General features: G+C 35.1%; 1 protein-coding gene across 1 annotated transcript; it reads right to left on the bottom strand.

Annotated features, from left to right (window-relative positions):
• Positions 1-594: 594 nt before the first annotated feature.
• LOC108779641 (BTB/POZ domain-containing protein 1) lies at positions 595-5,492 on the bottom strand. Its single transcript, XM_018547100.1, has 6 exons — positions 4,920-5,492; positions 1,826-2,512; positions 1,602-1,761; positions 1,337-1,494; positions 1,005-1,239; positions 595-914 (listed from the first exon to the last, which is right to left on the bottom strand). The coding sequence occupies exons 1-6, from the start codon at positions 5,219-5,221 to the stop codon at positions 753-755; spliced, it is 1,704 nt and encodes a 567-aa protein (XP_018402602.1). The 5' UTR covers positions 5,222-5,492; the 3' UTR covers positions 595-752.
• Between the last annotated feature and the right edge of the window lie 10,840 nt (positions 5,493-16,332).

The following is a 16,332-nucleotide window of genomic DNA, read 5'->3' as shown; positions in this document are numbered from 1 at the left end:
ATTTCTTTAAAATATAATGATACATGTTATATATATATATATATATATATATATATATGTATATATATAAACGTAATTATTATTTTACTTATATACATATAAAGATGTAAATCTCTAATTTATCAATAATTATGTTACACATAATGTGATACTATTTTATGTACTAGAAACAAACTAATAAACTAATTTCAAATAATGAGATTTTCAATGTACAGGTATTTAATTGTTTTTAATACATTTATGTCACATTATTAACTTTTTGATATATTTGTACATTCAAAATGAATCTTTTCAGATTTCAAATTTTTTTTTAACCGGTGTCATTGTGTAAAAATTTGATTCAAATTCGATTCGTTTTTAAACATTGTCAGAGATTCGATTCAATTCAACCTTGTAAATACTCTTGATTCGCACACCTTTTTAATATACTTTGTAAATTGTTGAAAAATCAAAATGTATATATAACGGCATTGTTGATGTATTGCAAATATTATAAAAGTTGCGTTATTTTTTGAAGTATTGAATTTTTATCAAAATTTCATTATTCAACAAAATCAACAAGCATTATCTGTAAAATTATAAAAAAATCTTGGGTTAACTCCTTTGGCATGCCTATAGATCACTCGAATCAAATCACTGTTTTAAATGATCACAAGATATATAATTGACAAAATCCGGCATACTTTTTACATAATTTATATAATTTATCTGATACTCAGTCAAGCAAGGATCAGGAATGTATGCAAATAATATTACGTGTAAAAGATAAGCTCGGGTATTTGACCTTCATCAGTAGATGTGCCATTATTATCTCCCAACTCATTGCTAAATTTGAATTTTACTTTTCCACTTCCTGAATCACAATCCACCATCACTGTTTTCATTCCTTTTGTGCCATAATAAGAATATGGCCCCTGGAAAATAAAAACTAATATTTTTTACAGTCTCTTATATCATATGTAACAATAATTAGATAATAAATCAATAAGATACAACATAACAACCTTGAAAGTTGCTGATGCCGTATAAATTGTATTTGGTAAGATTTCCGCTAACTCTTTAAACATTAGACGGTATGTGTACTTTGATCCATCACAGCTGAAACTTGTTGCATTTGTAGCTATCACTTTTCCTGATGCAGTGTGAATTAATTCGACTGTTACTTCATATATCGCTGGTTCTTGTGTGCTGCCATAAACGCCATACCCAATCAGAAAGATACGTCTATCTACACTAAATCTGTAAAAATTAAAATATTCTATAATATCAAATATAATATTAAAAATTGTTATCGTTAATCATGTGTCCAAAAAAAATATAAATTATAATTTTTTACCGAATACGGTCACTCGTTCCAAAATATCCCCATCTACTCTTTGTATGTTGAAATCTGCATACAGTTTGTTCCTTGCCTGTCATACAACACCGTGGCATTGTTTGAAACCCCACCGAAGGTTTAGGATTTAGTATGAAATATGAGAATAAAGATAAGACCTATAAAATTTAATTGTAAAGTTTCAGAAAGTGTAAACTTTTTTAAATGTAACAATTAGCATAACGTGAGATCATGTGCCAAAAGAATATTGTATAATAATACCAACCTCTGAATAATTTAACAATCCAGATTGCGCTGGACCCGCTGTAAATTCCTCTTTTGACATAAGGGGAAAACGAACCAAAGATAAAGCATCGCCTAAAACCAGACGTTGATTTTCTGGAGTGACTGGCAATTGCTGCCGTACACATTCAGCTTCTGACCATCTATAATTAAAAAATATATCAAATATATAGAATGAACAACACATTCTACAATATTGCAACATACCTTAAAACAGCTTGAAATAATTTAGATTCCCTAACACGAAGAGTATCTCTTTCTAAGACTATCATCAATGTATCAATATCAATATCCGTGAAACCATCTGCAGTAAAGGCATCAGTTGTGAATCTGTCTATGGTGTCCAAACATACAGAGGCTAATTGTGGTTCATCAAATAAACGAGCTTGCGTTAACAGCAAGAAAGCGTTATCACTCGTCAAATTGTTTTTTAAAAAATCAACGCAATGCTTTTCTAAAGCAGCCACTGCATATTTCTTAGCAGTATATAGCGTTGTCATCACAGTTTCAGGATCTATCTGTATTTCATCAGTGTATAGAAAAAGGAGCACTGCCAAAAATGCAGCAGGCTCTACATCAGGTACTTCTATTTCTGAAGAAGCTGTTGCAAGCGTTCCATTAAACATTGCATCAAATACAGCACTTCCACAGGACAGGACTAGTTTGTGAGCTGGTATGCGTTGTTGCTGCGCTCCTCTTCCAACCAGAAAAGTCACATCTGACAGTATTTCATTGTTAAAGAGGAATACAATTCTTTCGCGCATCGTTGCCTTTGTACCTTGCCAGTTGTACATAACTACAGGTTGATTCTGTGTAGTAGAGTTTTCCAAAGTAGCATTATTCTGCGTTCGTCCATCCAAATACGATATATTAGCTGCATTAGTAGGTGGTCGACTGAAAGTACCAAAAGTATGACTATATCAAGTAATATTAATAAAAACAAAGATTAATAAAAGTTCACAATTTAAATATAATAAGTAATATATATAAGACCCAACACAGGATGTGTGTAAAATAAAATTTATTAAAATAATATAACGTATACGTTTCAACCCTCGTTTTGAGTCGTCTTCAGCACAAAAAAAACACCATTAAATCTAACATCAAATTTCGTAATATTATTTTGTTATGTCACAATTGTGAAGATTGTGTCCTATCTTGTAGGAATGTTAACATCAATTTGGCAAAATTGTTATAGAAAAAAACAAACTAAAAAATTGTAACTAATTAGGCTTAAAATTATTCTTGACAAATAGAAATTGTAAAGAAAAATCAGTCACTTATATGTCGTAATATTTCAAATCAAGAGACACGAGTTTCAATCGTGTATCCTATCATTAAACTAGTATATTCACTAAATAAAACACACAAAAGTAAATTTTAATTGTAAGATTAGAGTTACAAAAATTTTTATATAACTTGCATAACAGATAAGATTGGAACGTTGTTAACGATTCAAAATACAGAATGGTAATGAGACATGTAACTCTAATCAAAGTCAAAGTAAAGACAGAATACACAAATTCAAAACACATGTAGGTAATAATAATTTAATGTTTGGAAACAGTCAAAAATAAAAAAAAGAGAATGATACATGATAAAAAAATAAGTAAGTTAGATAAGAAAAATAAGACAAAAGAGAAAAATTAAGTAAATTAAAATAAAATAAAAATGAAAATAAATCTCAGAAAAAATAAAAAATTTTATTAAAAGATTCTGAGTATGATTGCATATAAAGACATTCAAAAATTGAACAGTGTTTCATTAGAGCTCAGAAAGATCCGCTACCAATAACTTTGCAGGCAGATGTAGTTAATAGACTTGACTGCAAAGATTGCGATATCTCTTAAGCCGTAATCACACTAGCGATTGTGATTGACGATTGAGGATTACTTTTCAATCAATCAGAGCAAAACAGTCATCGATTGCTTTGTTTCGATTGGTTAAGAAGTAATCCTCAATCGTTAATCACAATCGCGCAATCGCTAGTGTGATTACATCTTTACGTCGGTCAGACAAGTAGATGCATTAAAATACGGAAGTCTAACATAGAAATCATATTAATAGAAACACTGTTCAATCATCGGTAATTATTAAACGAATACAAACATCTTATGATTTTGATTAGAATGGCTACGTTCAGCAGACTCAACAGTTGAGTGAGCGCTCATTGTTATTGGTGCATTCTTCTAAATCTAAAATTCTACAAAGACGTAGCGCTTCCTCCTCTCGTTTATTCTTATTCTTATTTTCATTATTATTATTTTTATTTTATTTTAATTTACTTTATTTTTCTCTTTTGTCTTATTTTTCTTATCTAACTTACTTATTTTTTTATCATGTATCGTTCTCTTTTTTTTATTTTTGATTGTTTTCAAACATTAAATTATTATTATTACCTACATGTGTTTTGAATTTGTGTATTCTGTCTTTACTTTGACTTTGATTAGAGTTACATGTCTCATTACCATTCTGTATTTTAAATCGTTAACAACATTCCAATCTTATCTGTCATGCAAGTTATATAAAAATTTTTGTAACTCTAATCTTACAATTAAAATTTACTTTCGTGTGTTTTATTCAGTGAATATACTAGTTTAATGATAGGATACACGATTGAAACTCATGTCTTTTGATTTGAAATATTACGACATATAAGTGACTGATTTTTCTTTACAATTTCTATTTTTCAAGAATAATTTTAAGCCTAATTAGTTACAATTTTTTAGTTCGTTTTTTTCTATAACAATTTTGCCAAATTGATGTTAACATTCCTACAAGATAGGACACAATTGCGATGTAATAAAATAATGTTAAAAGTATGTTTTTAATATGGCTCAATAATGTTACGAAATTAGATTTGATTGTGTTTTTTTTTTTGTACTTAAGAGGATTCAATACGAGAGTCGAAACATATACGCTATACTATTTTAATGGCTCTTATTATAGGCATTACTTATTATATTCAAACATTAACAATCTCCATAATGAAAATATTACAACGTAATACTCCAAGAAAAATTTAAATTAAATAATGAATACATTTTATTCAATGACAGAAATCAACAGAAGTATCATTCTATCTTTATTACTTACTGGAATGCTAAGATAGAACTGGTGCTTTTCATTTAGTGATATAAATTGATATAAATATTTTATCTTTCTTGACATTTAATAAGTAGCAAACACAGATCAACACTTGCGTCGATTTGTTACCAAATAAAAAGCACCATACTAGTTTCATGTGTTATCATACTCCAGACGAACGTTTTGACAGAGTTGACAAAGAAAATTTACTTACTTATCGCTATTCAAGAATGAAGCTTCGCTTCGCACAATGGACGAGGTCAGTGGTTGGTCTTCGTCGCCGACAAAATTAAGAGCACGCCGTGCTCGAGAAAGGGTGATGTTCCGCAGCGGCTCCCGCACTGACGACGGTCCGCTGCCGTCGGCCACACTGCCGTTAGACGCCGTCGAACCACCGGGCGTTGAACTGCCAGCCGCTGCATTCTCGGACGGGTCATCCTCGGCGTGTGCTAGTCGTAAACCCTGCAGCCTCGACGCAACGTTCGATACGTCGTTCAGGGCGGTCTCCGTAGACATGTCCGCACACCAAACGTAATACTTGTCCAAGTACTGCCCCGTCTCATTTAATCGCGACGTCTCGCACCAACGCGAGCGGCGGCAAGCGCGGTTTCACTTTATCCTCCAAATCGCGATCGTGATCTTCTCTGAACAGTCTGAGTGTGCCGGGTTTTCACCAAAATGCGTAAATATGTCGGAAAACGTATATAAAACAACACGCAATAGCGATTGATAGCGATTACAATCACTACAACAACATGCCGCCGCACAGCCGCACTCCTTACCACGATCCGTGATTGACCGCGATTATCTTATCGCGAATTCGTTCCGGCACCGGCAGAGGGCAGAGACAGAGAGAGTACATAGGTAGAGTACCTATAATGAGAGTATGGCCATAAGCGTACCTTCTCGTGATTGGTGCCGCCATATGTAGGACCAAATCGGTATGTTAGTGAGTCTGTGAATCGGTGTATCAGGCTGCTTACTAGTATACGTAGCCAAAAGGTTAGGGTTAGTCCCGTTCGAGCTGTCATCAAGAACGCATTGTGTGAATTGCATCCGTAAGATTTTTGAATTGCTGTATTTTTACTTTAAATATGATAAAAACACTTTTGCAATACTTTTGCACAGTACAATCCGATGAAAAAATCATTCGAATATGCCATACCCAATATGACAACTGAGGACTGAGGGTTAAATTAATAAATTGGTATTTATGGAGAAAACGGCCGACCTCACCGATTTTAATGAAACTAGGCTCATTCGACGCGTTTTTGCACGAAACGAAAGAATCTGGCAGAAAAAAAGTGTCGCTCTGCCCTACGAACCGAGATATTAAGCGTTAAAGTTGACGACTATTCAGATTAGGAAATCTGTCATACCGACTACATGTAGTGCTACGAGTATGCCTTCTTCATGCTGCCTCGTGCGCATGCGCTTGGTATCGTTTGAGTCCAACAGAATGCACGAAATTTGAAGTCGGGGCAGACCTCTGTCCACCTCCCCCTCCCCCCATGCTGAGGGGCGCACGACTTCTACGATTGTAGTTGTACTGTCGGGAGTGTCGGGGCAGACCTTTTAAATATATGAAGACATATACTCGTAACATTACATGTAGTCGGTATGACAGATTTCCTAACCTGAATAGTCGTCAACTTTAACGCTTAATATCTCGGTTCGTAGGGCAGAGCGACACTTTTTTCTGCCAGATTCTTTTGTTTCGTGCAAAAACGCGTCGAATGAGCCTAGTTTCATTAAAATTGGTGAGGTCGGCCGTTTTCTCCATAATTACAGTAAAAATATATTGTATTTTTTGGATATTAATGGATTAGCGTGGTGTACGTTTTATCATAACTTGAGTTTCAGACAACAACCATGGAGCGATGCATTTCTTGTGGTGCAAGTCCGTCAAATGGAGTTAAGATGTGCACTTCGCTGTGTTCAAACGCTGCGCGCGATTTTCCGTTCTTTCCGGCGTAGTCCCAGTAATGGCGACTTCCGCTCTTATGGTCATACTCTCATTATAGATACTCTAAAAATAGGTAGAGTACCTATAATGAGAGTATGGCCATAAGAGCGGAAGTCGCCATTACTAGGACTACGCCGGAAAGAACTGAAAATCGCGCGCAGCGTTTGAACACAGCGAAGTGAATACAACGAAGTGAACACAGCGAACAAAAATTAGTAAATGCTAATAGAACTGTTACAAATGTAATTAAGTAGACAGTCTGAAGGAGTAAAATCAAATAAAAGCATCCAATTGTAGTATTTAATTTGTGTGTGTGTGTAATATTTAGTATTTTTTTTATTTTTTAATACAGTAACAGAACAATTTTAGCTGACAGGAAACAGAAGTAATGAAAGTATATCTTTTAAAAAATCAAGCGATTGATAATGTGCTAAACGTGTCGATAATATAGTGATGAAAGGAGATAATAAATGAAATATATATATGTATAGATATATTTAATATATATGCGTATATACATATTAATAATCATTGTGGTGACAATGAGTCACCAGTCGAGTGACAACAGTCTGTGCATCTGGTACCTCAAACAGCGTTGGAATAGCAGTACTTCTTAGTTTTTTCTTTCCATCAACACGTGTCTTCTCCCACATGACAGGAGCGAAGTGTTTCTAAAATTGAATATTTGTTACTGTATTATTTTACTTTCAATAATAATTATATTCTCTCGATACAATAGTTTATTTCTTAAATGTATAATAAAAATGACATTAAAATACAGAAAAAAACACATAAAACAGAATGATCTGTTAGAGTCCAATTCGGCTTATTTAAGCATTTGGTCCACTGATTTCTTCTCTCTGTCTTTCGGAAAGCAACACATCTTCACTCCATTTGATGATCTTGCACCACAAGAAATGCATCGCCCCATGGTTGTTGTCTGAAACTCGAGTTATGATAAAACGTACACCACGCTAATCCATTAATATCCAAAAAATACAATATATTTTTACAATGTAAAGTTAAAGGTAAAAAGTAAAACGTCTACATTTTAATAACAAAATAATTTATAAACACAATTGTACAATTTAACCCTCAGTTGGGAAAGAGAGGGAGATAAGGAGGGGAGAGGAAGGGAGGGGGAGAGGGAGAGAGAGAGAGAGAGAGAGAGAGAGTGTGTGTGTGTGTGTGTGTGTGTGTGTGTGTGTGTGTGTGTCTCGTACTTATATTGTATACAAATTATAAATAAATGTATCTTTTTTTCAATTTTTCGAAAACTATCGATAATTATCGATAGTTAAAAGGTTCACGCTCACTATCGAAACCATCGATGGTGGCAATTATCGATAGCATTAATTATCGATGGTGACAGCTATCGATAATTCTCGACCACTACAGGACCATACGGGACTGTGGGAACGGTGTGGCGCGCGGCCAGCAACGGCGCGCCAGAGGGCGTAAGCAGACGGTGAAAAATCTATGTTATCGACCTCGATCAAGTTCGGTCGTTACTCCAGCCTATCTTGCTCTAACTGTCGACTACCCATGTGTATGGTATTCCCGTGCAACGAATGCTCACTCTGTGCATGTTGAAAAATAAAAAACATGAATTTCGAGGGAATATGCTGGGATGAAGAGGCAGACAGAGAAGAGGAGATACGTGAAGGCGAGCAAAGAGTAGACGTGGACTCCGTTCTCCGTACTCTACAGAAAAAAGACGATAGTGCGCGGACATCGCCGGTGCAGATACTACGTGATCGAGAGATATACGGTGAGCGCGTTGTGAAAAACGTAATCGTTGACAACGAGTCTGTTCGCTGTTGGTCATTGCGCGCGCGACGAGAACTGTACATGCGATTACTAGATGAGTGTAAGAATGTGGACCATAAAAATAGAAATTTCAATACATCAGAAAGCAACTATTATGTTGTGATGAAAATCACGAATAAACTCGATTGTAACTACTGCAGATGCATAAAGATTTTCACAGACAGTAAGAAATGCGCTGAAGTGGTGATGATAGACGATAAACCTTTGCGACGTCGCAATTATAAGTATCCTGCTGTGGATAAACTACTCGATGACTGGTATGAGTATCCATGCAGTGAGTGCGATGATTATGGCGACCTTGATGATTGTGGAAAGTGCTCCTTAATTGTTAAGCGCAATGATAGGGCGACAGACTACTATGACATTGTAGATATGCAGAGGTGTTGCAGGGCGTGTGAACAAATCACATGCAAGTGCTCCGAGTAACATTTTTCTAAAAAAATAGAAAACCACGAGCGAGTGGAACGCGAACTGCTGGAGCAGTGCGACCGCGTTGCTACCCTGGTGGAGTGTTTCGCGTGGATGCAATGATGCGACGAGTGCATCGAGAATTTGGAGGAACTCTGCCGTGTCAAGCGGCTTGCCGTAAGGCACAGACCACGGTGGCGAGGATCGCGCGCCTTGCGGGTGCGAGGACACAATTGGAGCGACGGTTTGTGCACGTGGGTGGTGGTGGCGGTGGTGGTGGTGATCGCGATAGATCTCTCGTCTGGCGCGAGATCGACGCCGCGTTTGAGAGGCGCGTTATGACAGGTGCGGTGATAAACTGTGAACATATAGAGCCGCGTCAATTTTTAGAAGACGCCTGCAGTATAATGCTCGAGCGTGTGCGGGGCGCTGTAGAGAGACACGGTAGCGTGAAAGTGAACACCGCGTTCAACGGTGAGTTCGTAGCGGGCGATATACGCACCGTTATGGGCATAAACACTAAAAACTGTGAACTGTATCCAGCATCGAATATACGCGAGTGGTACGTGTGTTGAAATTTTAATTGTGTTGAAACTTGAATTCTTCATTCTATATATTATATTCAAAGAAATAACATACACGTAATATTAATGTTTTATTTATAGATTGACTTTAATGAGAAAACAAACAATCGAGAATTTTATAACAAATAAAGAACAGTACAATTATTATTAGTGACATAAATGTTAACAATATCATTTACCTTTATATGAGATGTACTAAATTATTTAATCTAATTTCTTAGAGAAAAAATAACTCATTCCTTTATATCTTTCTTATTTCAAGCTCACAGTAAATTAATAAATTTAACTAAATTGTAAGGCCTTACATGAACGCTCTAATCTAATCAAACGGTATCAGAAAACAGACAGCAAAACATCAAGAGCAACAACGATGCTCAAATAATAAACAAGTCCGTTGTCAAGTTCTTTTAAAAAACTAAATTCATAGTGAAGGGTAAATAATTTGAATTAGCTGGATGAGAATTACTTTTGTTTATTCTAACACTCCTCCTTAAATCTCATCCATCTAATTCACCATATGTTTTTTGCAATTCTCAAATTTTAATTCTCAAGTTTTGTTAGAATATCAGCCTTTTGCTCATTCGTAGGGCAATATTTTTAATTAATTATTTTATCTTTAAATAAGTCATGTACAAATCTGTATTTAACATCTATGTGCTTAGATCTTTTATTCACAACTCCATTTGATATTAATGATATTGCACTTTGATTATTATCTATGTTAAGTTCAATTTAAATTTCTTTTTCTTGCAGCTCTTCCAATAAAGTTTTTAAATACAACAATTCTTTACAACACTCTGCTGCCGCAACATATTCAGCTTTTGTGCTTGAAAGTACTATTAACGGTTGTTTTCTTGAACACCAACTCAAAGCTCCTTCTCCGTAGAAAATAATATATCCAGTCGTACTTCGTTTTGTTTTTTGATCGCCAGCAAAATCTGCATCACAATATGCTTAAAGCAAGTTTTCCTTTTCTTTTCCATTAAATTGTATTGATCAGATGTACCAACTAAATATTTCATAATATGTTTTACGTCATTAATATTTTCCTGTTTATAATCCTTTACATATCTACTACTATAGCCTACACCATAAGAAATATCAGGTCTGGTCTTTGTTGACAAATATAATAAACTTCCTATAGTTTCTCTATACTTGTAATCTTCTTTCTTCATCAAATTCTTTTCTTCATTCTTCAGAATAGGTACCTTTACTGACTTAGCTTTATCCATTTCAAACTGTCTTAGAATTTTCTTTGTATACTCTTCTTGTTTTAATTTAATTTTATCTTTTTCTATAAACATTTCAAAACCAACATAGTTTTTAGACTTATAAAAGACTGTCATTTTAAATTCTGTTTTAAGCTGTTTAATAGTTTCTTCAATTTCTTGTAAATCACTTCCTATTAAGATTCCATCATCAACGTAAATTTCTAAAATTAAATCTTTGTTTTTCTTTTTAAAAATGCATTGCTCTTTTCAAGGACAAAAAATTATTTTCTTTTAGAAAATTCGAAAAACGAATATTCCAACGCAATGGTGCTTGTTTCAAACCATACAATGCTCTATTCAGTTTAAAGATTTTACCTTTATCCTTCTGGGCTGTATCCTTCTGGTGGGTACATGTAAACGTTTTCTTCGGCATTTCCATAAAGAAAAGCCGTCTTTATATCAAACGTCACAATTTTATATTTTTTTATAGCTGCTAATGCTATTAAACTTCTAATTGTACTGGTACTAATTACTGGGCTAAAAATCTCTTCATAGTTCACACCTCTTTCTTGTTCACAGCCCCTGATAACTAGTCGAGCCTTATATCTTCCATCTTGTTTGATTCTAAAAATCCATTTTTCCGTTAAAGGTTTTTCATCTTTTAATTTTCTAAAATCCAAGATTTTTCATGTCTTATTTTCTTCCAACGATTTCTTTTCTTCTTTTATTGCTTCCTCCCATATTTTTCTATCTGAACCAGTTATTGCTTCTTTATATGTTAACATAACATGTTCTTCTAACAATAAGTAATCTGGACATTTTCTATTCCTGGTGGATTTTCTCACAATATTTCCTAATTTTTGTTTTTTAAGATTTTTATCTTCCTCCTATTTATTATAGGAATCATCATTTGCATCTTCATAAATGTCTTTCTCATTTTCTAAGTCATTGACTTCGTCTTCATCTTCGTATACATATATCTTCGTCTTTATCTAATTGAAAAAATTTTATTTTACTTGTCTTCAGTGTTTTCATATCTTTTATTCTTTCTTCTTTAAAATTTACATCTCTTGCTATAATAATTTTCTATTCTTCTGGTATCCATAAACGATAACCGTTTGAAGCATATCCTACCATATAATGCTTTCTACTCCTTTCTTCTAATTTCTTCAAAGAACCTAGTCTCTTTACATAAGCAATACTACCGAAAATTTGAAGATTTTTTAGATTTAACTTTCGGTTTTCCCACATTTCAAATGGAGTAGACTATTGTAGTCGTTGGTAATCTATTCAATATATAGGGTGAGCCATTTTAATCTCCCCACCTGAATTTCTTGAAAACTAAATCCTGTAGACAAAAATGTTTCAAATAAAAATGGAACGGTATCGAGGGGGACACGTTTTAGTCACGTTGTTTTTTTTCTAAGTGGAGGCGCTAAAAAGATATGAAGGTCACCTCCACTTTTTTAAATGGAATTATGTAATTTTTTTTAGATAACGTGATTTCTCTAATTATTTTGCATATAAAAGTATTAAGGTAGAGATACCAAAAAACCAATAGTTTTCGAGATATTTTACACTTTATTTTGATACATATTGACACAAAATGTTAAATAACTCGTAAACTGTTGACTTTTTGATTATCGTACCTTAATACCTTTGTGAACAGAATAATGAGATAAATCAAATGGTGTAAAGAAAACACATAGTTGCTTTAAAAAAAATATGTATACAAAATGGATAATTTTTTAAATACGCAACTATGTGTTTTTTTATACCACTTGATTTATCTCATTATTCTGTTCACAAAAGTATTAAGGTACGATAATCAAAAAGTCAACAGTTTACGAGTTATTTAATTGACAAATCTTTCAAGATTAAAGCTCGTGTATTATAATGCGTTGAAAGTATTCTTCCTCATTTTCTAAAATGGATCGGGCCAGTTGAAAAATACCCTCAGATGTCTCAGTTTCATTTCGATATGCTGCATGCGCTGCAATTCCATTGGCGACGAGCTGCAGTAGCGAATCAAAAGCGCATGTTTCATGTACGGTCATCACTGTCCTTGCTTTACAGGTTTGCATTTACTGTCATTTATTAGAAGAGGCAAATTAAATGATTTTGTGTTTTTCAGATATTCCCATTCTGGACATTTGTCAAGGTATGTTGGTTTAAATCGTTTTGCAGTACTTGTTTTGGATATAGATTTGGGAATTTCTTGTAAATTGTTATCATTCTTTGAAATTGCCAAACCGTGCCAATTTTCACGGGCATTCCAAATATAACTATCTTCATTTGTGTTATCTAGTTCGAGTCCATTTATTGAATGTACTTTATCTGAGTCTGTATCACATATGGAATCTTTACTCTTTATTGAAATATCTGATGATACATCTGTTATATTTTTTTAAATGTCTTCGGAAGATTGTTTGAAATTCGTTTCATCATTATTTTCAGATTCCATGTCACTTCTATCAGTTCTATCTGTGCTAGTTACAGAAAGCTTTTGATTACTTACATCGACTTCAATCGAACTTTTATCATAAGTCGTGTTTTGCTTATTTGATTGCACTGATGTGTCTTTTGTCGTAATGTCGTTTTCATTAGATGCCAAAGTAATTTTTGCATTGAGAAAATCAAGATGTTGTACAATAAATTTGTCAATTCTTATTGGCAGTTGACCTTTGAAAGCTCGATGTTTTAAGTCGCAAAATTCCGCTTCAACTTGGAAGGGCTTCCAAGCTGCAGTATAGTTGGGAGGGCCCTTATTGTGTGATTAAAAAACTCAGCGATGTAGTATCCGCAAGTCGGATAAACACAAAAATAAAGTTATGCATTCGGATAAACTGGCACCTTATTTGGAGAGACATTTAGTTTAGTTTAAATTTATTAAGAATCTCGGAGCCTTCGTGTCTTTGACTAGGATTTAAATGGTCCTGGGTTTGTAACAAAAGCTTCGCGTAATTATTTTGTTAAGTTTCAGATAGCGCTAACGTCCCAGCCCCTGTATTCTGTAACTCGTTAAGGCAGTTAACGACATCGTTGCGCAGATATCTTATGGTATAAAAAGCTGCGCAACGATGTCGTTAACTGCTTAACGAGTTACAGAATAGGGCCTCAGGGCAGACAACTTTCGATGGCAAGGAGGAAACTTTCCTTGGGGGAGGCAAAAGAGACAGCCCTTACGGAGAAATTGGTTCGCTTTTTGTGTTAAGAAGACCGCCTCGCCCACGGTTTTTTGAGCCGTGGTTTTTACTGTGGGACGCCGGGCGAATGCCGAGGCGGGGACTGTGGGGCAGAGGTACTGCGGCGTAATTAAAATTCCCCCCCCCCCCAGTTCGAAAAGCGAAGAAACAAGAACGCAAGGCTCAAGAGAAGAGGCAAGTGGATTCCAGAGTTTCCTTCGAGAAGATGAGGGGATGCCCAGTAAATGTTCCTCCGGAGGCGTAGCTAACCTCCGAGGGGGGAACTGAAGAGGGGTCCTGCTCAGAAGGAAGAGAGAACTCGGAAGCCCTCGAGCTCGAAATCCCAGGAAAACCAGCGCCCCGGAAAACTGTGACAGCAGCACAGTAGGGGGTAAGAAGCTGGAGGGGAGTACGAAATTTTCATTGAAGGAAGCCTCAGCGTTACTTGATTAAGCAATTGTCGGGACGACAATTTACAAGAGGGAGGGCAGTGTTACGTGCCCGAATTGTCACCCGCTATATCACGGAATCGGCCGTCTCGAATAGAAGAAGAGCGCGTTGCCTGGCGATGGGCGCGCTTCTGTTTTTTGATTTGGAGAGAAGCTGTCGAAGCTGACGGACGAGTTTCTCTCTCTCGGAGTTTCTTTAATCGTTACTATTGTTCTGTGTTCTCTGTTCACAATAAATATCTTGTTTACTCCTTCTCTGACGCGTTGCTTATTTCGGCGACTCGGGTGTGCGCGTTCGCGACGCGAGAGTCTTCCGCTGAACGAACGCGCGAATGTAACACTATTATCGTCGTTATAATAATTGATTCTATTTTATTATTATCTACTATTATAATGCCTTTTATCATATTGTTTAAATATTGCATGCGTACGTTCGACATCACCGGTTTTCCATTTGTCGCGCAACCTATGGTTCTACTCAATGCTACGCTTAATAACGATTCTAGCAGGTATTCTACTTCTTTAAAAGAATTCATTAAATATGCCTGACTAATACAGCGAAGATTAAAGACACGCACTAACATTTTGTCCTTTCCTTTTAAACATTTCCATCTAGCTACCATTTTAATCAGATGACTGATATCTAATCTGATATAGCAAGGTGGAAGCACGTTAATATTTTCTAAAATTAAAGTATCGTAACATTTTTGCAAATAGTCTCGAAAATCGACGCATTTTGCAAAAACATCTGAGACAGCAATTAAAAGAGCCCATCCAAAATATCAGTTATTACCGTGCGTGGAATGGGGACATTTCTGGCAATAATATTGCGTAAAAAGAAGGCTATCATTAAAAAGCTCTGTGATCGGCTGAAATCATTTGAAATATTGGTGCACTGCCCTCATTACTAACTAAAACGCATTGGTATAAAAATAACGGCGAATCATCTTACGATGATTCGCATTTAATTATTCCACCTGTGGCGTCAATAGTCAAAAATACTTCTGAATCCCTTTTACATCGTGCGATGTATAAAAGTTGTTGTTCTGGGATCCAATATACTACACAATAAAGTGGCAATAAACCAATATTAATTATTGATCCTACATACTTTCCGCATTTTGCATGATTAAGAAGATTTAATACGGGATTGCTAAACATTAAACCGTGCTGCTTTAATAGTCTTTCTTCTTTGGCTTTACGTAAAACTGCGGAGGTAGGTAGTATCGGAGGACTTCTGTCCCCGAAGTCCTTCAAACGTTTAGCTTCTTTTCGTCGATATATTATAGCTTCTTTACGTTCAATCATCGTATCTGCTGCTATGGTACGCAGTTTCATATTACACGGTTAAAAACAAGCGAGTTATTCAGGTGACCTGTTTTAAATGCCCCTCCCTGTATATAGAAAATAATTCGTATTCTTATATCAGAAAATATGTTTTACAGCAGAGAATTTGTGTAATAAAGCAGAAAATATTATTTATTTATTCTAATCTCACTTACGTGTTCGTCGCCATCGATGTGACAGATTTCCTAAATCCTTTGTTATTGCCGAGAACTCCGGATCTACAATCGGTGTTTTAAGCCTTAAGCCGTAAGAAATTAACTAATTGCAGTCGAATTCGAAGAGAATAATCGATTCGTCCATTTTTTATGACTTAAGGCTTAAAACTCTATTGTAGATCCGGAGTTCTCGGCAATAACAAAGGATTGAGGTTAGGAAATCTGTCACATCGATGGTGACGAACACGTAAGTGAGGTTAGAATAAATAAATAATATTTTCTGGTTTATTACACAAATTCTCTGCTGTAAAACATATTTTCTGATATAAGAATACGAATTATTTTCTATATATACAGGGAGGGGCATTTAAAACAGGTCACCTGAATAACTCGCTTGTTTTTGACAATAGAAGAAAAAGTATCAAACAAAAGTTGCTTGGTTTCGAGGGGCACATAATGTGATGTCAATAATTGTTTTTTTGGTGGAGGCGC

The sequence above is a fragment of the Cyphomyrmex costatus genome, unplaced genomic scaffold (assembly GCF_001594065.2).
Source record: "Cyphomyrmex costatus isolate MS0001 unplaced genomic scaffold, Ccosl1.0 scaffold606, whole genome shotgun sequence".
Taxonomy (NCBI): domain Eukaryota; kingdom Metazoa; phylum Arthropoda; class Insecta; order Hymenoptera; family Formicidae; genus Cyphomyrmex; species Cyphomyrmex costatus.
This window is presented reverse-complemented; position numbering and strand designations above follow the sequence as displayed.